The sequence below is a fragment of the Xiphophorus hellerii genome, chromosome 21, assembly GCF_003331165.1.
Source record: "Xiphophorus hellerii strain 12219 chromosome 21, Xiphophorus_hellerii-4.1, whole genome shotgun sequence".
Lineage (NCBI taxonomy): Eukaryota > Metazoa > Chordata > Actinopteri > Cyprinodontiformes > Poeciliidae > Xiphophorus > Xiphophorus hellerii.
Window position 1 is genome coordinate 24,747,425 of NC_045692.1, and position 22,745 is coordinate 24,770,169.

Below are 22,745 nucleotides of genomic sequence, written 5' to 3' on the forward strand. Positions count from 1 at the left end.
AAAAAATTTGCAATTATGATCATTTGAGTTTAAGCAATAAAACTTCAGGTTGCAGTCAGTTTTTACAGTGTAATACTGATTGCGTCAGAGATGCGTCATCATTCAGTTCAGTCCGTTTTTTATGTTTAATGGCAGAAACGGTTGAGTTTTATCTGAACTGTTTTCAGTGAATTGTTCTTTGGAAATCACTTTTATTCAACACCTGCTAAACTTTTATTATCATTATAAAATAATATCCATATTTAAATAAATCTCCAGTTTGACTCCTGATTTGAAATGAGAGAAAACGTCCAAGAGAAGCTCAGAAAGAAACCTGAGCTTCCAGGAAAACATGGCCGCCTGCAGGAAACGGTTTCAGGCTGTGGTTTGACTGCGCATGCGCTCTTGTGACCCGAGCGGGGTCGCGTGTCAGTAATCCGATGATCCTCCGACAGGTGAGCCAACAACCACCTGCAGAGACTCCGCTGCGTCATCTAATCTGCGGCTGCGCAGCCAGTCAGGTTCACCGGAAACAAGATCACATGCCCTTCAAAATAAAATGTTTTAAAGCAAATAAAGACCTTGAGTATGAAGAGCTGTTTTATCACCAATACAGCTCATTGTCCGGACCGGAAGTGTGAAATTAAACTGTAGATTATACAAAAACTGAAAAGCAAAAAAAGACACAATAATAAACAAACAAACAGACAAATAAACAGAATAAATTTATTGGGATGCCAAAGAGAAGGAAGGTCAAACCATCTGTTCCATGCATCAGCAGGGGTCTTATCCCCAACTCCAGCATCTTTCTAACTCTAATCCAGATTTAAAGAGGTGCAGCAAAAGCAAAGGAGGCGGATCAGCAGAGGCAGACATGTTACTGTGGAATATCGACTCTGTTTCCTGGACATGTAGCTGTTAGCTTGTCACTTAGCAACAGTCTTCAGTCAGAGGCCTCTTCAGATTCTTTGTACGACGGACTGCTACTGGAGATCCTCCCTGTAAATTACATCAACTTTTCATTTTCTTTTGGCACAAATAAAGTAGTTTTTAAATTAATTGAATTGAATATTGTTTTGAGTGTTTGTTTTTTTAAAGTTCGCTAGGATATTTTGTCATAAAATCCAACTTTATCAGAGCGTTTCTTCATTTCTCCTCAAAGATTTACAGGTTTGGCGGAGCGTGGATGCTTTTATTATGAAAGTCTAAATAATACCATTTCCGGTACAGCTTGTGGGGTTTGACTGTAGTTGCCAGGGAGCCGGCTCCATAGCAACCGGATCAAGAGAGGAAAAAAAAAAGTTGAAAGATTTATTTGTTTGGTTGTTTTAGGGTTAAGAAGTGAGGAAGATGAGGAAGATGAAGAATCTCCGCAGCAGGTCAGGAGTTGGACTCGAACTAAAAGGTTCCGGTTAGAAATGCCTTCAACGCTGATAGTGAAGCCCAAACCGGCGGAGGCGCCGAGGAGGAGCCGAGCGGCCCGGCCGACAGCGGAGCCGCGGGCGGCGCGCAGCGGCCGCAGCGCGCAGCCGCGGGACAAGAGGGGCCCGGCGGCAGCGGCGGGGGCCCAGGGGCCCAAACCGAGGGCCAGGTCCTCATCCGCTGCCCCCAAACCAGCAGGAGCCAAACCCAGAACCGAGCCGGAGCGCCGCAGGGCCAGCAGCTCCGTGAGGCAGCCGGACGCCCGGGAAGGAGCCGGGTGTCCGAGTCTGAGGGAGCAGCGGGGCCCCGGGCCCGACGGGAGGCCCGCGATCCAGAGGTGAGCACAGCGGAGTCAGTGGGTTCTGTAAAGGCGGTTACCCAGGGCGGCATCAGTAAGAGGAGGAAATAAACTGTTACTGACATTTTAGTGAGTTTCTGTTCAGTTTCTGTTGGTAAGAAAATATTACCTGCTTTCTGCTGCAAATAAAAAAACAGCATATTGTTGCATTTTGATTGGTTGGAGGGCGGCAGGAGGAGGGGCTTAACCAGGACGCCCTGAACTCTGGGATGGAAACAAAAGTTTCTTAATAAAACAGAGAGAAAATATGATCTAGTTATAATATCATCACCTTCCTAAAATAGTCAAAGTTATTTTATTTTTATTTTTTTGCATGAAAATGAAATGGTGACATCAGAAATTTACTAATTAAATCCATATTTAATAGATTTCAACTTATTGTTTTTTATTTCCTCTAAACATGTTTTTTGGTTTTAAATGAATTTGTTTATTTTATGATCTTCTTGTTTAAAATCTTAATTCATGCTGTAAAAAACAGACAGAAACTTTTTCTGATCTCTGGAAAAATATTTATTATGCTCATTTTTTGACTTTAGAGCTGAAATCCAGAAATAAAAAATCCCGTTTCAGTTTGTTGAATGAATTTCTGGTTTTGTTCAGAACAGCATCATGGCTGCCTGTGTTTGTGTTTGGAGACTGTTCGGGCTCCCCGCTGTGAGACGCCGGAGCGATCCTGAAATATCCCGCCGCCGCTGCCAGAGGCTTCGCCTCCATCTGCTGCTGCTAATCCCAGCAGGTTTCCTCTCGCTGCAGGGAAACTGCTGCTGTCTGGCAAAACATGGCCGCTTCTGCTACAAACTCTCCGGAAAAGTCTGAATCAACGCTACAGAAAGAATAAAACCATCCTGGATCAGACAATATAAATAAATATATTTGATGTATCTATGAAGGATTTGCTATAAAGTTTTGTTTTCAGGAAAACAAACAGTTTCTGCAGATGAAGACCAGATCATCGCTAACTGCGTTTCCATCAGCGAGAATAAAGTTCAAATAATATGAAAATAAAGTTGTAGTATTACGAGAACAAAGTCAAAATAATACAAGATTAAAGTCACAATATTACAAGAATAATGTTGAGATAATATGAGATTAATGACGTCGTTAAAAACAGAAAAATCCAGCTTAGCCTTAGATACGCTAACTTCAAATCAGGTTGTAGTTTTTTACAGTGCGTACACTTTGCATTTCTCATCTTTGTGCCACTGATCATGATAAACACATTAAAGCAAAACAAAACTCATCCAGAGCTTCACTGATGGATCCTGCCTCCCCTGTTGACATGCTGCCCTGAGCAAAGAGCCGGATCGTTTGAAAATCAGTTTTTCTGGGTTTTAATGTTTTCTTGTTAAACCTTCTCTGTGTTTCAGTCACAAGGCGTTCACCGTCATCCCCCCAAACCCAAAGAAACGGAGAGAAATCCAGAAAAGTGAGTTTCCTGTTGCAGTTTGAGCCTCTGAGTGTCGCTAACAGTCTGAGTAATCTCTGCCGTCTGATTGGCTGAGCAGAGGCGGAGGCGGAGCTAGCCGCTCTGGAGGAGCTGCGCCTGAGCAGAGCCATGGCCTACGTCTCCATCAACCCCAGCAGCGTCGGTGAGACACCCGAACGCCTCGCAGGCGGTGCGTTCACGGCCGCCTCTCTGACTGCGCTTTGTGCTGCGTTCGCAGGCGGCTGCATGAGTCTGGAGGAAGTGAGGCTGAAGCAGCAGCAGGAAATGATGCAAGCCAAGAGGAAACAGAACCAGGTGTGATACCTGGAGCGTCCTGCAGGGGGCGTGGCCAAAACCGTCTGATTCACACAAGACAACAAAATGTCTCCTTTATCTGGTTTAACCTCAAACTCCTGCATTTCACTGTTTGTATATTATAATATGCAAAAATTCATAAAAATGACCTGAAAAAAAGTAAAACTTTTCATTTAGAATCAAGTTTTAATGCCAAATTATTTGCTCTTGGTCACTAATTTATTATTTTATCTGATTCTTTCTGAAATAAATATTTATAACTCTGCCAAAACTTTTTAAATTCTCCCCATGTTCCTGAAATGTGAAATTAATTTTAATATTCACATCAGTTGGTGTGTCTGGCTCTGACGTTTAAGCTGCTGAATCCATCCAGGAAGTGCAGATCTTCACTTCCTGTGCTGCTTGTGTTGCAGGTGAGGAAGCAGCTGATGGAGGAAACGCGGGTCCTGACCAGGTGACCGCGCACAGCGCCTCCTACTGGCCTCAGCTGGCAGCTCAACTCCTGCTGATCACAAAAAGTTTCCGTCCATCAGCAGGAATAATCGTTTTAATCTTTAAATGATTCACCTGAACATTTCTGAGTTTAATTATTACACAACAAACAACTTTCAATGGTGGAACATCCCTCAGCATGATGCTGCCACCACCATACTTTGCCGTTGTTCCGGTTGTTTCCTGATGGAGGATGGAAACTTCTGACAAGAACCGCTTTAAATTCTGCATTTAGTCAGTAAAACCTACAACAGCTGGTGTGTTTCTCGCTCTACATAGATCATATTTTGTATAAATGTGTTCTCTGTATCTTGTGTTTGTACATAAATTCATGTTATAGAGGAAATAAAGTTTAAAAAGAGGAAATAAAACAGCAGTTTTATTCAATGAATGAATAGAAACAGATTTATTGAACCATTTATAAAATTACTAGAGAAATGATGGGACATAAAGCAGAACAATTTTTAAAATAAACATTGTAACTTTGCAGATTTCTTAGAAGTTATTTATTTGAATTTATCCAAAGAATAATTCTTGTTTTTATTCCAAGTTGAAAATATCCGTGTCATGAATCGGTGCGGTGAGGCAGACGCAGCAGACCCAGGTAAGATGAATGGTTGATTTAATCAAGAAGAACACAGTCCAGCAACGGGCAGCACATTAGACGACAAGCGACGAGGACCCGACAAAGAACAGACACACAGGTGACACTAAATACACTGGGGGTAATCAGGGAACAAGAAACACCTGGGAACTAATCAAAGGGAGAACAGGACAACACGGAGACACAGAGACACAGGAAACTCAAAATAAACACACAGAAAAACACAGAACATGACAATCCGAGAGTCTTTTGTCTCCACTGCTGTCCTGACAGAATATTAGGGCCACTGAAGAGAAAGAAAAACAAAAAGGGGTAAATAAAAAATAAAAAAAACTCAGAAATTTTGAGAATAATCTAAGTAATTTTCTAGAAAAAACAAGACAATTTCTGAGCTTCAAAAGTGAAAATCTTTCTACTTCTGTCTTTTCTAGAAATTGTTGATTCATTTCAAAGTTTCTGAGTTGTTTTTTTTATAGGAAATTTTCAAGCTCTGAAATTTTCTCTTTTTTCTAGCAAATTTCTGAGATTTATCTAAAAATGCTCAGTTTTCTCTAGAAAGTTTTTGACTTTTCATATTTTCAAGTTTTTTCTAGGAATTTTCTTAGATTAATCTCACAATGTCCTTATTTTTTATTCTTTTCCTTTTTTTTTCAAGCTCATAAATTTCCATGTTTTTTCTAGAAAGTTTCTGAGAATAATCTCTAAATATGTTTTGGTGGAAATGTTTTCCTGTTTTTCTGTCTAATGGTCCCAACACGCCGTCAGCAGTCAGAGTTTCTGTAGTTCTGCTTGCCACCAGCAGAGGGCGCGGCCTGCCTGAATCAGAGGAAGCGTCTGGGTGGAGAGCATGATGATGATGATGATGATGATGATGATGACCACGCATCGCTGGAGTTAAAAGAACATTTGGTTCTTTATAGAAAATCACAATAAAACCTCCTAATTTAATCCTCCCTCTGCGGGATTTAAAACCACAGCGGCGCATTAATGTCGCAGTTAAACTGCGGAGTTTGAGAGGAGCGGAAGCTGATTTTTAAAAATTGTTTTAGTTTAAATTAATTTTGCTTTTTACGTTTGAGTTGTTTTCATCAGACCGAAATGAACAAATTAAAAGCAAACCGAGCTAAATGTCAGAGTCGTGCTTCTGCCTCCGGTATGTATCATTTAAATGTCACGTCAAGAGAACGAAACTGCAGATCTGCGCATGCGCCAGATATCTTTCAGACGTCTGAACAGGAACAAACGCGCGGCCATGTTTGTAGTCTTTAGCTGTAAACCTTCCTGTAAAGCGAATGGTGCGTTCAGAGTGTCTCTGTGAGCGTCGAAAAGTCAGAAAGTTGACACGCAGGAGTGTGGTTCTGTTTTTTATTATTATTATTTATCTACTGCTATCTGCCTTATTTTGTTTGACCATCTGGTTAAAGATTTTTAATAATCTTCAACTGATCTTATTAAAAGCATAAAGCTTATTTTTTGTTCCAGCCTATAAACCTGTAATCTGCAGCCACAGATGAATTGTGATCAAAAGTGTCGCTAAAGGAAATGTAAATAACAACAGTAATGAATTTTGTGGAGTTTTAAGTTGAGAAAAAAATAAAAAAATATTTCAAGGTCAATACATTATGTTATTATTTTCAGTATTTTAAAAAAATAAGTCATTCTTAAAGTAAGAATTGAATTAATACTAATTTTAATTATTTTTAACATTGTAGATGTTTTACCATCAAAAAGCTGTTATGAACTGCTTCTGAAATCTCTGCAGTAATTAACTGTTTGATTTCGCTTCTTTCCTGTTTTGTGATGTGATATTAAGATGCAAAACATAATTTTCAAGTTTACTTTTTCCAGCAGCAATGCTAAAGACTTTAACAACAAAAATAAAGATTATTTCTCTTCCTGACTTCTCTCTTATCTTGATATTTTGTTGGGGTTTTTATTCACATTGAATCTTAGGAGATTTATTTAATTAAGAAAACATTTGATGATTTAATAAATTTTTTGTCTGGTTTTAATTTACGATAGCATTTATTTGATGAAGGAAAGTAGCTGGAGATTAAAATATCCTCTGATTCTTTTTGGTCTGTTCTATGGAAGACGTTTTTATTTCAGATGTTTTGATGTGATGTTTAGAGTAGATACATAATGTTAGTAATAAATAGTGGACAGAACTGTAGTCATTTTTGTTATTATAACTTTTTTTACTTCATATTTTGACTTTAATTTATTTCACTTTAATTCAGAATTTTGACTTTTCAGAAGTTAAATTAAAACCAGAGTTTTTATTGTTTTAATGACCCAGATCTTCACCCTCTGGGTGTTTTAAAATACTTTTTAGTCTGTAATAAAACTTTTGGATCAAACATAATTTGAGTTTGCATTATCAGCCTAGTAACTGAATCAGTTTTTCTTAGACATAATCTCAATAAATTCTTTTATTTCTGTAGTTTATTTAGGTCAGGGACCTGCAGCAGGCATCAGGCATCAGGAGCCGAACTTTGGCTAGAAATAGTAAAGAACCAGATACATTTTAAAAACATGGATATGGCAGCAAATACCAGTTTTAGCAGATTTTTCAGTTTTTCAGTAAAACTGGGTTGAATTTCTTTGAACAGAATGATTCCAAAAGTATATGTAGTATTTCCTTTTTACATAATTTTTTATTAGAAAATATATGTATGAGGCTTTTTTATATTAAAACCTTAGAAAATGGCAGTTTATCTAAAAATGGCAACAAATTTCGTATATTTGACACAAATACGTTGCTTTAGTAACTCAAAACAAGTTCTTTTAACTCCACTGATTGTGAAGATTGTATGCTACTGATTTGAGATGTTTTTCTTTCAGATTTTTCCTCCAGTAACTAGTAATTACCGCGGTCCCTGAACGCAGCGCGGCTCATAGCTGATCTTTGTGCGAAGCGGAGCAGCAGCGGAGAACAGGCTCAGTCCGAACAGAGGAACACAGAGGAGAACAGCGGCTGTGTAGGCCAGAAAACCCTCTACAGCGATTACACAGCCACAGCGACCACCCTGACATGGTAAGAAGATGTTTTAAAGGCCAGAAGGGAGTTTAGTGTCGCTGTTTTCTGACGGGTTTAGCTAAAAGCTAACTGGCTAGTGCTAAACGGTTAGCGAACTGTTTTCCTGACTCATTATCGACGCTAAGGCTGCCATTTTACACCAGGTACTGTCTGTCCTGACCGCTGCTTTTACCTCAGGGGAGACGGCATCTATCTATAAAGAAATATCAGAAAAACTCATGTTTATCTGAGTGGTTAATATGTGGAAACCCACGGTGTTCCGTGTCTAAAAGCACGTCCACCCTGCGGCTAGGCTGCCGAGCTAACAGGCTAATACGAAGCAGCTAATGAGACTTAGCAGCAGTGTTGCGTAGCTGGGTCAAACTCCGACCTAAACCCCCGCTAAAGCGTAATCCCAACTTTTAATTGGTTAAATATAAACTGTGTAGCTCCAGAGTTTATTTCCTGTGACTCGTCGTGTCGGGGGAGCCTGACTTTAACACAGCCAGACCCTGAAGGGAAGCCGTCGGCCCGCCTGCGCTCTTTCAGGATCCTGGAGATCCTGGAAAAGCTTGAAATCCAAAACCTGACAGACAGGAGATGTGGCGAGATATTCCCCGAACCTCTGGGCTGGTTCTGCCCCACTGATCCCTGCTGATCTGGTTGGAAAAACAACAGAAAATCAACGGGGAGACAAATGATCCTGGAGGCCAGTTGGCACCAGAAACTGCTCAGGTGTTTTTTCTTTATTTTCTTTTTTTATCATCCGACCTAAAATCTCAAAACTGCTTTTGAACATAAACTGATGCTCAACTTTTTCTCTTCCTGTATTCCTACTTGATTTAACTTGTAACGTGTTAAAGTGAGAGAAAATCTAGACGACTGGAGTCACTGAAAATATATTTTAATCTGTGATCTGAAAGTTTGTAATACTTTTATTGTAAAACAATAATTTAAAAAAGCAATGTGTAGCTTTTAAATGATGCTAAGATCATGTGGTTAAACATGAAGCATTTTATAAACAGAAATTCTGGGATAGTTAATCTTTATCAAATTACATTGAAATAAGATATTTTTTTAAATAAAGTCATTCTTATGAAAAATGTACATTAGCCTAATATTCTCTGTCTGTATTAAATGTTGTGTTTAGTGATTACAATAAAAATCAGTTATTTGACTCCTAATATTCTGTTTATTTAAGGCATCTTTAAATTAACTAACTATACACTTTTTTATCTTTAGGTTCCCAAATATTACATCTTGTAAAAGTGTAATAAAATTATTTTTTCACTTTCTGTGCATTAAATCTTTTCAAAACTTCAGACCTGTCCATAGATATAATGGTTTTCATATATTTAATATCTTGCTGTTGCCTTTTAGCTTGTTTTGCATCATGTTTGCTTACGGGCAAAATTATGCCATATAATATATAAATTATGCCATATAATATATAAATTATGCCATATAATATATAAATTATGCCATATAATATATAAATTATGCCATATTTCCCAGAATGAATATCAGTGTGGAATATTTTTATTTGGCTGTTGCATCCTGAACTAGGTCAAAAAATAACATTGATTTTGAGACATTATTATATTTTTTGGAGGTTTGGGAGTTAAAAGAAAATATATTTTTTATTTTTAGGTCCCAAAATATTACATGTTGTACAATTGTAATAAAATTTCAACATTTACTTTGTTGCATTTTTACTGTTAACATCATCAATGTAGTTTATTTCTACAGTTTAGGAAAAACTGGATTTAATATTAAATGGAAAACAAACTTTCTGCAGGATCATTTCTTTGTGCAACAAATAAATAAAATGTTTGCAGAGACATTCTTGAATTATATTCATAGATTTGGATATTTTTTTCAAAAGAAAATCCAATAATCTTGATATAAATCAATAATGTTTTTTATCAGACCTAAACTTTAACAATAATCACCAGAAGTCTTAAAACCAGCCGAGCTCCTTTGACAGGTTTTATAAACTCTGACTTGTTTATAAAATTGTAAAAATTGAAACGTTTTTAAATGCAACAGGAACCACAGATAGACGGTATTTTAGATGAAATGGATCAATTCCCCCTTTGGCCAGTTTGTGACACCAGTTTCTTCTTCGTTCTTAAATAAATAAATAAATAAACCACTTCATGTTCACACTGCAGCGTCCAGTTTCTGTTCATTAGCCTTTAATATCTGGTGTAATAAAATGATTAAATCTCACATTTAGATCTGTATTTGGTCATTTAAACGACATTTCTGTTTTCCCTGCATGGATCAGTTGACTCTTTGGAAACGACAGACTGTGTCCAGTAATCGAAGCTAAACTCTCCGGCTGATCAATGATATTGATCGTGCTCATATCACCACATTTCCTCAGACTTTAACAGATCATTGAAAATTATTTTGGAGTCGTCGCCCATCAAAACGAAGTGAGACAGTAAATGTACAGGAGTTGGTGCTGATGAGGCCAGATGGATGAAATATTCACTGTTTCAGGATAAAGTTAGGAGTTTAACACCGAAACACAACAAACCAAGTTAATTTAAACTGAAGTTTTAGTTTAAAACTCTAAAAACCTTTGACTCTTTGATATAAGTTTAATTAGACGTGTAAAAGTCCATGAACTTTGTCACCTGGAAGTTTTATATTTATTCATATTTCGGCTCAGTTGTAGAGAAACTGTAAAATAATCTCTAGTCTCAGATGTCATTAGTTCCTCTTTTAAAAGAATTAAAGGTTCTTCTGGCAAAGAAACACAAGAGTCAGGTTTTCATCATGGCTTGTTAAAATAATTTAATTTCTTTGCCTTTTTAAAATCCCAGGATTTAAAACCTGAGCAGTGATGATGATGTGAGGAGGCTCCCGGTGGGCGGAGCCGGTGGGCGGAGTCGGTGGGCGGGGCCGGCGGGCAGAGTCGGCGTTCCTCTTTTTATAGCCGGGTTAGTCATCCTCAGGTCTGACTGGGATTGGTTTTGACTCTCGCTCTGGTTCCGTCCCTCCTGTTTGGGTCGCGGCTCACCGTTCGGATCCAGCTGTGACTCCAGACCCGCCGTCTCGTTTTCACATCTGTAATTTCTGCTGAAATCAACTTGCAAACATTTGTAAATATTTAAAGAGTGAAATTGATTTAACGTTGGGTTGGCGGCGGATTGTTGCTCTGCTGACGGTTTTTCCACTAATGGTTTCCCTCCTGGATGATGTGGATTTTTCCTGAGTGGGAAAATGTTTGTTTTGTTTTTTATAAGTTTATCTTTACTGACAGATTCGTACCTTCTGGGTCAAGTTTTGACTGACTGGTTCATTCTTACTCTCTCATTTAAGCGGACTGTGTTGGTTCTGATGCCGACTCATTTCGGCTGCGTTTAGATCTCCTCTCTGAACTGATTGGTGCGTCTGAACGCCTGTAGGAGGTGTTTATACTCAGTGGAAACATGCAGAGTTCTGCAGCATGCTGCTGTGCTACACTACTCTGGGTCCATCAGACGACTCATTCAGAACCGGGTCCAACACTTTAGTTCAGAACCACTGGATTTACCTGCAGCTGATCTGGAGGCAGAGAGAGAGAGAGAGAGAGACCTTCAGATCAGTGATTAGCATCAATAATAATAATAATGATGATGTTTTCTGCAGGAGTCGGCTGGTTGTTGTGAACAAACGGACATGAAGCCGTTAATCAGCCGACGGTTTGCAGCTGCTGCCTGAACGTTTCAACTTTTCTTCTGTTTGTCTTCGGATCTGGAATAAAACAAGTAAATTTTCTCCCCAACTAGACGCTGATCTACTGAACTATATCTGGACTCGACTCAAACATCCAGGAGGCCTGGCTGGACGTTTGGTCAGACACCAAACTGGTTCCAGTATCTAACTGGTGCTTTATCGTAGACCTGGACGATAAATTGACCCAGAAGTTATCGCGATAAACGATAATATTGTTGTTTTGAGATCTTTGTCAAGTAATATAATGGTATTAATGACATAATAATGCAAATACCATAAACTTTATATTCTAATTAACATTTAGCACTGGAACTGGAAGACATTTAAATATCTAAACTAAATAAAATGAATTAAGTTTCTGTAAGCAAAACTGTCCAGTTGAGACAAAAACAGGATGAAAACGATAAATCTTTCAAATGGAAATTATTAATTTATCAGGTGATCATTTGAAAGACTAATAAAGTTAATATAAAATAAATAAATGAAAATAATCAGAATCAATAAATAAAAACCAAACATAACTGAAACCATAAATAAAATTACCTATAATTTCTCTGTAAACAAAATTTCATCAGAAATGAAATTATTGAGTTTATTTTAGTTTAAACCGACAGACTTGCTTAATAAGCTCCAGTTCTGTTTCACCTGAGAAACCGGGCCAGCGGATCAGAACCAGCTGGTTTTTAGAGGAAGCATTTGCTGCAGGTTCCTGATGGTTTAAATTTATGATTTAAAATTTAATATTGTTCCTTTTTATGTAACAGGATAAAGTTTGTAACAGCAGTGAAACATTGAACCTGCTTCACCTGACGCAGGTGATCCTGAAGGTTTACTGGAAATTTGACAAAACTGGTGAATAAGAGAAAAATCAGGAAAATGTTTATTTATTGCTGATAATGATTTTATATTTACCAACAATCCAACCAAAACCTTATTAAATTAACTCCAACGCTTCGTTTCCTTCTGCTGGCCAACAAAATCATTTCTACTTAAACAAAACATTTTATTATATTTTAATATAAAGTGAGCTGTGATCCTGTTACTGTGGGTAAACACACACAGACCCGGAAACCATGGCAACCCACTGACTCTGTTTACATCAGTCTGAACACATTTTATACATTTTCTACTCATTGGAACAATTAAAGATGTAGTTTTATAGTTCATACGTTGAATTATTTTTATAAATGTTATTTCTGAAATTAAGGTGTTTCTGTTTCCTGTCTGGTTTTTAAAGTGATGTGAAAAACAAACAGGATTTTAACCAAAGTTTTATTCTGGAGTTTCATTTTGTTTATTGGAGAAAATCGATTTGGTCTGTTTGGGAAAATTTCCTCAACTGCTCCAGTTTTATAGTTTTAAATTAAAAAGGTTTCTGTTGTTTTTCTCATTTTCCATCCAGTTTATTTTCTCAGAGTTATTTATGGAGGAGGGACTCAGTAATAAATCAGACTGGTTGCATAATAAAACGCCTCCCAGTGTTCCCAGTGTGCCATAAATAGAATCCGCCCTCTGCATGTTGACTTCCTGTGGATGTCCCTCACAGCTTGCCGTAGACGATGAGCGTTTTGGTTCTGACTCAGCTCAGGTTTGACTCACGTTGGCAACGGCACTGGGTCATTGTCTGGGCTTCCAGCAGGAACTGAAACGGAACCAGAACTTCAGCTTCCTCCTGATGGCCGGGTCCGATCAGGGCTGGATCTGATCAGAGCCCGGTCGGGGCCCGGTCTGATCAGGGCCCGGTCCGATCTGGTTCGGTTCCAGCTGCAGGCTGTAGGTCACCTCCTCCAGGTGAGAGCAGCTTGCTGTCAGGAAGTGAGGGACAGGAAGTGGACTAATCTGTGTTTATCTGCGCGACGTCAGAACCAGCAGAGTAAATCCGTCTGCTTCCCTCGCAGGTCACCTGGTGAAGGCCGGGTCCAGGCGGAGGACAGCGCCACCCAGAGGGGCACTGCATCCCGTCGCCAAGCTCCGCTGCAGCCGCCAGATGGACTGCCGGCTCTGAGCGCGCAGCGAGTCAGGACCCAATCAGCCGCGGAGAGGAGCCAGGAGGGAGCAGGACCGGGTCAGGAGAGGCGAGGCCAGGGGAGCCAGCATGTCGTCCAGCCGGACCCAGAACCCCCACGGACTGAAACAGATCGGCCTGGACCAGATATGGGACGACCTGCGGGCGGGCATCCAGCAGGTCTACACGCGGCAGAGCATGGCCAAGTCGCGCTACATGGAGCTCTACACGTATCCTCCGTCACAGCTGGAGGTCCGCTTCGCCGACCGGCGGCGCCGACCCGGCTTCACCCGACTCAGGTCCAAAATCAACACTCAGAGTTTCTGAAAACTGATTTTAAAAATCTATTTAACGCTGATAGTTTATTTCTACAAAGACAAGAAAAATATAAAATGACTAAAACAAAATAAAACTGAAACAGAAAAAATACATCAGAAATTATTATCATAAATTAATATTTTCCCACTTAAAAGTTAAGTATAGTTGATACAAATTATACAAATGAATGTTTTTCATCTTCCCCAAGTTGCTCTTTTATTTCTACAGCAACTCATTGATTGTTTTCAGTAGAAAACCTGCTAAATTTACACTTTCACTGACAAACAGGAAGTGGGAAACCTTAGTAAAACAGGAGACTTCCTTTAAACTAATTAGTTTGTTGTGAATCAGAAATTGATCCAAAATCAGATTTTTCATGTCTGACAGAAAAGATTGAGTTTCTGAAACCTGGTGCTGCTGCGACATCAGAATCTCTAAATGAAAACAGATTTTATTTTCCAACCTGAACAGTTTTTACCTCCAGGTGTTTGTTTGATCTTACTGAACATGATTTGCACTGATGTGTTATTTCCTTCACTTTGAAACCTGAATCCTTTTTGCTTTAACAGTTTTCAGAAAACATGTTTTCTCAGTGCAGCTTGTTCAGGAAACGATACAGACGGGTTTGAAACTCTGGTCTTTATTTCCAGGACCTTCCTAAGACGTAGCAGTCGCTCTCTGGTTTCCTTTGACTTTATTTTGTGTTATTGTTTTCTGGTCGTCGCACTTTGAGGAATTTTCTGCTCTGGCTTCAGACAGAAACTTTCCCTGAATCCTGAGCTGAATGGATTTATTTGGGAGAGTTCTGGGAGACGTTTATTTGGTCCGGTGAGTCCAGTTCCTTAACGCGTGGCGTTCAGACATGTCTATAACTACTGCACCAGCGTCCACCAGTCCAGCCAGACCCGGGGCCCCGTCCCTCCAGCCAAACCCTCCAAGAAGTCCACCACTCCGGGCGGCGCGCAGTTCGTCGGCCTGGAACTCTACAAGCGGCTCAAGGAGTTCCTGAAGAACTACCTGACCAGCCTGCTGAAGGTCAGTCCCCGTCCGGACCCGCCGCCCCGCCGCGGCGACCCCTGACCCTGTCCCTGTCCACAGGACGGCGAGGACCTGATGGACGAGTGCGTGCTGAAGTTCTACACGCAGCAGTGGGAGGACTACCGCTTCTCCAGCAAGGTCCTGAACGGGATCTGCGCCTACCTCAACCGCCACTGGGTCCGGCGGGAGTGTGACGAGGGGCGGAAAGGCATCTACGAGATCTACTCCGTGAGTCGGACCACTTCCTGTCGGCGCGGTGCTGCTTCCCGCTCACGTCTCCGCTCCGATACACAATCTGAAATATTTTTAAAGATTTCATGTGGAAAATGAGAAAATGGAAAATGTGAGAATCTTCCTGTGTTTCCTGCAGCTGGCTCTGGTGACCTGGAGGGAGTGTTTATTCCGACCTCTAAACAAGCAGGTGTGTTTACTTTCCCTCCCAGCTGCTGCGCATGAAAACCGAAGCAATCAGTGTGTGTGTGTGTGTGTGTTTACTCTGCTGGTCGCCACGCTGCAGGTGACGAACGCCGTCCTGAAGCTGATCGAGAGAGAGAGGAACGGCGAGACCATCAACACCCGGCTGATTAGTGGTGTTGTCCAGTCCTACGGTAGGTCCTTGAACGCACCACGGCCTGTCAGACCCTCATATGAGCCTCGTTAAGCCTTCAGGTCCAACACAGACGGTTCCTCCTCCACCAATCAGGCTTCAGCTCATTACAGTCCGACCTGCTGCTTTCAGTTGATTTAAATGTAATAAAGTTTGTGCTTCAGCAGCAAATGGCTCAGGATAATCCAACCTTTGCAATAAAACTCTAAATTTGTAAAGTTTGATAAGAAATGTAGCGTCTACTGCTGATTATTTATACATAATGTAGCAAAAGGATGCAGCAGGATTTACATTTAGAGGAGAAAAAGATTTTTGGGTAAGAAAAACCAGAGCAAGTTCTGAATCTGAGGTTTTTGACTAAAATCTGATCTGTGAAGGAGAAACTGAAAATAGAAAATAATGTATAAATGTTGAAGATAAAAACTTATTTTTGTTGCAGTTTCTGGAACAGAGCGGTGGAAACATGTTTCTGCCGAAAAACACTGCAGTTAACACAATATAGCAATTTAAAAAGAGGAAAATGTGCAAAAGCATGAAGTTTGTAGGAAATGAAGAGTTGAAGCTGCATTTTGTGACTTTTATTAAAAATATTTGACATTTGTTAAATTGTTTGATTCAGATAATCTGTGAAAAAGTGGAGCTGCTCCGTCTTCTGCCTGCTCTAACTAGAAACAACCAATCAGAGCCTGGAGGCGGGGCTTAGCGATGTCTATCATCCTCTGCACCTTGCTTTCTCCTATGCTACAGCTAGCAGAATGCTATGGCTACTTAGCATAGCCACCAGTGATGACAGATAAACAGTTTTCCTGTAACAGTGAGTTGTTTCTCCGCCATCAGTAGTTTAGCAGCGCGTACATGAGGATGACTAACAGCAGTAAGACCCGCCTCCTGTCCCTGATTATCGTTCATTTCTATCGATCTTTTCACAGATTATTTGTCTCAGAACAAATGAATGTAAAACCATATTTTTTTAATAAAAATGACGTCCTGTAGCTTTAAATGTGTTCTGGTTCTGATCCAGTGGAGCTGGGCCTGAACGAGGAGGACGCCTTCGCCAAAGGTCCCACGCTGTCCGTCTACAAGGAATACTTCGAGTGCCAGTTCCTGACCGACACGGAGCGCTTCTACACGCGCGAGAGCACCGAGTTCCTGCAGCAGAACCCGGTCACCGAGTACATGAAGAAGGTAAGCGGCCGCCGCGGGCCCCGCCCCGCCCCGCCGTCCCGGTTCTGACCGGTTCTGACCCTCAGGCCGAGGCCCGGCTGCTGGAGGAGCAGCGCCGTGTCCAGGTCTACCTGCACGAGTCCACGCAGGACGAGCTGGCCCGCAAGTGTGAGCAGGTTCTGATCGAGAAGCACCTGGAGATCTTCCACACCGAGTTCCAGAACCTGCTGGACGCCGACAAGAACGAAGGTAACCCGGGTTCTGCTCAGAGAGGCGGGCCAGCAACCCGGTTCTGAAGGGTTCTGCTGCTGTGTCCAGATCTGGGCCGGATGTACAACCTGGTGTCGCGGATCACGGACGGGCTGGGCGAGCTCAAGAAGCTGCTGGAGACCCACATCCACAACCAGGGCCTGGCCGCCATCGAGAAGTGTGGCGAGGCGGCGCTCAACGTAAGGAGGCCCGGCCCGGTTCTGGTTCCGGTTCTGGTTCTGGGCTCCTCCGTCATGCTGACCTGTTTCTGTCCCTCAGGACCCCAAAGTCTACGTCCAAACCACGCTGGACGTCCACAAGAAGTACAACGCGCTGGTCATGTCCGCCTTCAACAACGACGCCGGCTTCGTGGCCGCGCTCGACAAGGTACGGCCTAGTCAAAGCCCGAGCACTCCCTGCATTACTGCACTGGTTATGTTTGAGGTGCTGGGACCAGAGGAGGGAACTGGATACATCTACTGAGGGAAAAATGTTTTATAAGTTTCCTATTGTTTTGTTGTCATTTCCTGACTTTTTCAGAACATCCTCCTCACTTTGATGTTCTCCTGTTTTTCCCATTTTGAAAGAGAAATTTTGACATTTCCACCCAGAGAAGCAGGAAATCACTGGTTCTGGGGAACCAATCAGAAACTTCAGTTTGATGGGTGGAACTGTTGGCAGAGCAGCAGAGGGGGAAGGTTTAGTGTGTAACACCCCTCTCTCTCTCTCTCTCCAGGCGTGCGGTCGCTTCATCAACAACAACGCCGTCACCAGGATGGCCCAGTCCTCCAGCAAATCCCCCGAGCTGCTGGCCCGATACTGCGACTCCCTGCTCAAGAAGAGGTGTGTGTGTGTGTGTGTGTGTGTGTGTGTGTGTGTGTGTGTGTGTGTGAGACACAGGGCTGGATTATTGATCAATTTATCCATTGATTAAATTTCTTAAAGGTTTAATTTGTGAAAAATGTGTATTTTTTTGGGTTTGTGTAGTGATGTCATGGCGGCCATCTTGTTTTTGGGCTTCTTTTTATTTAAATTTTGAATTCAGGTCAAATTTATGACAAAATATTAGGAACATTCTATGATTTTATTTTAAGTGAGGTCAAAATAATACAGGAGTTCTGTAATAATATGAAAATAAAGTTGTAATAGTAGAAGAATAAATAACTAACATTTTAATGAGGAAGTTTAGCATCTTGTGAAGTTTATATTTTTGCATCAGTTTTAGAAATAAAGAAATATTGAATCATCAAATTATCAGTGATTAAGCAAATAGACATTTATTTTGAAGAACTATTGAAGCTTTTTGTTTCTTTAAAAGGAGTTTTGTTTTTGTAATTTGTGATGTTTTTCTGGTAAATATTCAGTTTTAACACCAACACTCAGTTTAACAACAGAAGGAAAGATTGAAATAAAAAATCCACTTTTTGAAAATATTTTCTGTTCTTTTTGAGAAAAAGTGAAAAATTTAGGGAAAAAAATCTGATTTGGTATCAGAAAATCTTTTATTTTGAAGTCATATCGATGTCCAGGTCAAAGGTCGTGACCTGATGCTCAAACTGTTTCCTGTTTTCAGCTCCAAGAACCCGGAGGAGGCGGAGCTTGAGGACACGCTGAACCAAGTGGTGAGTTGGACTGATGGTCCGTCCAGATGGAAGTTCTGACCCGTCCAGACCCGCCTCTTCCTCCTCCTCCTCCTCATCATCTTCCTCCTCTTCCTCAGATGGTTGTGTTCAAGTACATCGAGGACAAAGACGTTTTCCAGAAGTTTTACGCCAAGATGCTGGCCAAGCGCCTGGTTCACCAGAACAGTGCCAGCGACGACGCCGAGGCCAGCATGATCTCCAAGCTGAAGGTGAGAGCCGACCTGACCGGACCGGACCGGAACCCAGACCCGCCTCCGGCTCACTCTGTGTGTGTGTGTGTGTTTGCAGCAAGCGTGTGGCTTTGAATACACGTCCAAGCTGCAGCGGATGTTCCAGGACATCGGCGTCAGCAAAGACCTCAACGAACAGTTCAAGAAGCACCTCAGCAACTCCGAGCCGCTGGACCGTAAGCCTGCCCGTTACCACGGTGACCACGGTATCCACGGTGACGAGGTCTCTCAGCTTCCTGTGTCTTCTGTGTTTCAGTGGACTTCAGCATCCAGGTGCTGAGCTCCGGGTCCTGGCCGTTCCAGCAGTCCTGCACCTTCGCTCTGCCCTCAGAGGTAAACAGGAAGTCCCGCCCTCACCTCCTCTTCCTCCCAGCACCTTCATCTCCATGGTAACGGTGTGGCGTTTGTGTGTCTGCAGCTGGAGCGGAGCTACCAGCGCTTCACGGCGTTCTACGCCAGCAGGCACAGCGGCAGGAAGCTCACCTGGCTCTACCACCTGTCCAAAGGAGAGCTGGTCACCAACTGCTTCAAGAACAGGTAGGCTGGACCGGACCGGACCAGACCCGACGGGACCGGACCGGACCGGTCACTGCCAGCTTTTATTAGCCTCAGCACTGATCCAGGCTGCAGCCTGAGAGCCGTTAAGTTCAACTAATTGCAAAGATTTGAACAAGTCAGGAATTGTAATGAGTTTTTTTTCCTTTTCCTTTAATTAATTCGGTTAGAAATTTTAACGAGTCTCTAATTTTTACTAGAACAAAATGTTTGTTGTAAATAAAAAATCCAGGAAAAGATTCCAGAGCTGGGAAACATCCAGATGAACTTCTGCTGCATTTCTGACGATTTCTGTCACAAACTGAGACTTTATAACGTTTCAGATTTAATATTGAATAAAATTATTGTTTTTAATCATGGAAAATTTTAATTTTTACTAGTAAATATTTGACTTTCTGGTCTTTTAACTCCTTAGATTCCAGTTTTAGCAGTAAAAATGTTTTTTTCTCCATTCAGCTTTTTATGGATATTTCAGCCCAACAATGATTCTCATCATATTTATTTTATGCAAAATAGTGAAAAATATTCATGATAATGCATTAGAACATATTTTCAGCTGCTGGAAAACAATAAGACATGAAAATGTGAAAGAATTTCCACACAAAGGAATAAATAAAATGTAAAATAAAAGGTTATTTAATGGCACCAGAACCAGATTTTTTTATTTCAGTGCAAAACTAATGATAAAAACTAAAAAACAATAAAATGATTATTAATCATTTCATGGATATTTCCAGCTGCAGCGTCATTTTGTTCTTTTAAATAAAGTTTGGTAGAAGTTTTGCCGTGTTTGGTCCGGTCTGACCCGGTTCTGGTTCTGGTTCTGGTTCTGGTTCAGGTACACCCTGCAGGCCTCCACCTTCCAGATGGCCATCCTGCTGCAGTACAACACGGAGGACAGCTACACGGTGCAGCAGCTGACCGACAGCACGCAGATCAAAACCGTAAGCTGGCTCTGGAGAACCTCCAGCTGACGCTCTGATTCTGGTTCTGACCGGGTTCTTTGCTTTCAGGACATCCTGGTTCAGGTTCTGCAGATCCTGTTGAAGTCCAAGCTGCTGGTGAGTCGAGCCGAGCCGCCACAGGAGGGCGCCAAACGCAACCGGCTCCACGTAGAACAAACCGGGCCTCGGTTCTGGTCTCAGGTCCAAACTCTGTGCTCTGCAGGTTCTGGAGGACGAGAACGCCAACGTGGACGAGGTGGAGTTCAAACCGGACACGGTCATCAAGCTGTTCCTGGGATACAAGAAGTCCGTCTCTTTTATTCATCGTTGATTTATTATTTATTGGTTATTATTTATTGGTTAATTTATTATTTATTGATTATTATTTATTGGTTAATTTATTATTTATTGGTTTATTTATTATTTATTGGTTTATTTATTATTTATTGTTTATTGGTTAATTTATTATTTATTGATTATTATTTATTGGTTAATTTATTATTTATTGGTTAATTTATTTATTGTTTATTATTTGACACAAACTGAACAAACCAAGAATAACTGATAGTTTAGTGTTTAGTCACTGGTTGAGTTTCTTTATTTAAAACAGACAAATTATTAAAATACAGTAAAAATTGTAAATATTAACTCAATAATACATAAACAGACTTTGATTCTTTAAATCTGTTATGATTAAATCTTTGATTTTGCTTTAGTCACAATTTATTCATATAAACAAACGTTTCAAGTTCAGATGTTATTTTTAGAAGTTAAATTTTTAGAAGTTTAGTTTTAATTTTTAGAAGTTTAGTTTTAATTTTTAGAAGTTACATTTTTAGAAGTTTATGGTTTTATATGTAAACTGACCAAACGGCTCTGAGCTGAACTTTGTAACTTTTATATTTTTTTCATATTTGTTCAAAATGTCAGAAAAAATGAAGCTCTTCCTCTTTCTCCAGTGCTAACTGGAAGCAGCCAATCAGAGCTTGGGGGCGGGGCTTATCGCTGTCAATCACCTCTCCACCCTTTGCTTTCTGCTATGCTGCAGTTAGCATAGCCTGTCATGAATGCTACGCTAGTTAGCATAGCCACTGATGGTGGCAGATAAACGGTTTTCTTGCTCCACTATTGGCACATTTAGCAGTGAGTACATGAGCTGATTGACAGCGCTAAGACCCGCCTCCTAAAGTAATAATCTGGTGACGGTTTTCATAAAAGTTCCTGCAGCTTTAAGTGAGTGAAGCTTCCGTTTGGGTCGGCGCCGTTCCCGGCCCGGTGGCTCGGTTCTGACGGGTTCTGCCGGTTCTGTTCTGCAGCAAGAAGCTGAGGGTGAACATCAACGTGCCGATGAAGACGGAGCAGAAGCAGGAGCAGGAGACGACCCACAAGAACATCGAGGAGGACCGGAAGCTCCTGATCCAGGTCAGCCGACCCGCCGGTTCCGCTTCCTGCCGGGCCGCGGGTCGGACCCGTCACAATAAAACGCTTCCTGTCTGCAGGCCGCCATAGTGAGGATCATGAAGATGAGGAAGGTTCTGAAGCACCAGCAGCTCCTGGCTGAAGTCCTGAACCAGCTGTCGTCCCGGTTCAAACCCAGAGTTCCCGTCATCAAGGTACCGCCGACCCGACCCGAGTTCTGACCCGGGAACGGGTTCTGACCGTCCAGGTCATCCACCAGAATCTGAACGTTTCCACTTTAACCCTGTTAAACGGGTTCTGAAATCCAGGAATGGACCCGTCTCGACCCAGTTCAGAAAGGAAATTAATCTGGATTAACTAACAATTATTTTTAATCATTGATTAATCAATTAATTGGATAAAAATGGAGCCGTTTCCTAACAGAAACAGAACTTTTATTTACCAACAAACATTTTTTAAAAAGTATAATTAATAATTATCCAGATGATTTTGTTCTGTATTAATAATGTGAGATTTTGCTGACGGAGCGCTTTGTCTCCCCCTGGTGGCCAGAAATGCATCGACATCCTGATAGAGAAGGAGTACCTGGAGCGAGTGGACGGAGAGAAGGACACCTACAGCTACCTGGCCTGATCTCATCGCCATGGCGACTCCCCTCACTTTGATTTTTATTTGTAACCTTTTTTCTTTTTTTTAATTTGATGTCTGAGTAAATAACGTGTGGATCTGAGGGGCGGAGCCGCCCAACCATGTGACCGCACCGATAAACAGGAAGAGGAGGGTTTGTGCTGCGATGAAGGAAGAAACGCCCCTGCTGTCGAGGCTGGGAAACCCCGTGTACTCGCCCTCATGTTGTAAATAACAGACTGTAAGAGGAATGAAACCCTTCTCTGCATAGTGCAAACGTTCATGAATTAGTCTGAGGAGCGCCGCCGCACCCAAAGGTTCTGCATGCTACCACGGCGACCGCACGGCGAGCCGGGCCGCTGAGCGAGGATCGGACCGGCGCCGGCCGCAGGCAGGAGGCCGGATCCATTACTGAACGGTGGACATTTGTATAGTGTGGTTCATTTTCTAAATGTGTGATAAATAAAAACAAGGAAAGATTTCTCTAACGCCGCCTGCTGGAGAGTCTGTGGGCCGACCGGGTCAGAACCAGAACCAACCCAGAAATGTTCAGTTCCTCTGGTTAAAATCCCTTTAATGAGATGAGTGTTGCTGCTTCACTG

At 41.5% G+C, this 22,745-nt stretch overlaps 3 protein-coding genes across 15 annotated transcripts in view; all 3 read left to right on the forward strand.

Moving 5' to 3' along the window:
• LOC116712080 (NACHT, LRR and PYD domains-containing protein 3-like) overlaps positions 1-22,745 on the forward strand; it is a 612,764-nt gene that overhangs the window by 373,395 nt on the left and 216,624 nt on the right. The window lies entirely within an intron of this gene.
• On the forward strand, positions 1,074-4,383 carry LOC116712174 (transcriptional regulatory protein AlgP). The gene is made up of 6 exons (XM_032552070.1): positions 1,074-1,469; positions 1,503-1,738; positions 3,127-3,185; positions 3,265-3,348; positions 3,424-3,500; positions 3,914-4,383. Exons 1-6 carry the CDS (start codon positions 1,398-1,400, stop codon positions 3,956-3,958), a joined length of 573 nt encoding a protein of 190 aa, XP_032407961.1. The 5' UTR covers positions 1,074-1,397; the 3' UTR covers positions 3,959-4,383.
• Positions 7,478-22,631, forward strand: LOC116712100 (cullin-1). Its single transcript, XM_032551954.1, has 22 exons — positions 7,478-7,633; positions 13,243-13,579; positions 14,528-14,702; positions 14,766-14,933; positions 15,076-15,126; positions 15,223-15,313; positions 16,334-16,497; positions 16,563-16,725; positions 16,795-16,925; positions 17,005-17,112; positions 17,462-17,568; positions 18,299-18,347; positions 18,446-18,577; positions 18,657-18,774; positions 18,855-18,931; positions 19,017-19,135; positions 19,992-20,097; positions 20,167-20,214; positions 20,321-20,403; positions 21,414-21,519; positions 21,597-21,710; positions 22,069-22,631. Exons 2-22 carry the CDS (start codon positions 13,440-13,442, stop codon positions 22,147-22,149), a joined length of 2,331 nt encoding a protein of 776 aa, XP_032407845.1. The 5' UTR covers positions 7,478-7,633; positions 13,243-13,439; the 3' UTR covers positions 22,150-22,631.

Bases quoted from the DNA above. Each gene is read 5' to 3' on its own strand.
- LOC116712174 (XM_032552070.1), top strand. From the start codon at position 1,398: ATGCCTTCAACGCTGATAGTGAAGCCCAAACCGGCGGAGGCGCCGAGG. The intron at 1,470-1,502 runs GCGGAGCCGCGG...AGCGGCCGCAGC, and splicing joins GCCGAGCGGCCCGGCCGACA to GCGCAGCCGCGGGACAAGAG. The intron at 3,349-3,423 runs GTGAGACACCCG...CTGCGTTCGCAG, and splicing joins CATCAACCCCAGCAGCGTCG to GCGGCTGCATGAGTCTGGAG.
- LOC116712100 (XM_032551954.1), top strand. From the start codon at position 13,440: ATGTCGTCCAGCCGGACCCAGAACCCCCACGGACTGAAACAGATCGGC. The intron at 18,578-18,656 runs GTGAGAGCCGAC...GTGTGTTTGCAG, and splicing joins GCATGATCTCCAAGCTGAAG to CAAGCGTGTGGCTTTGAATA. The intron at 18,932-19,016 runs GTAAACAGGAAG...GTGTGTCTGCAG, and splicing joins CCTTCGCTCTGCCCTCAGAG to CTGGAGCGGAGCTACCAGCG.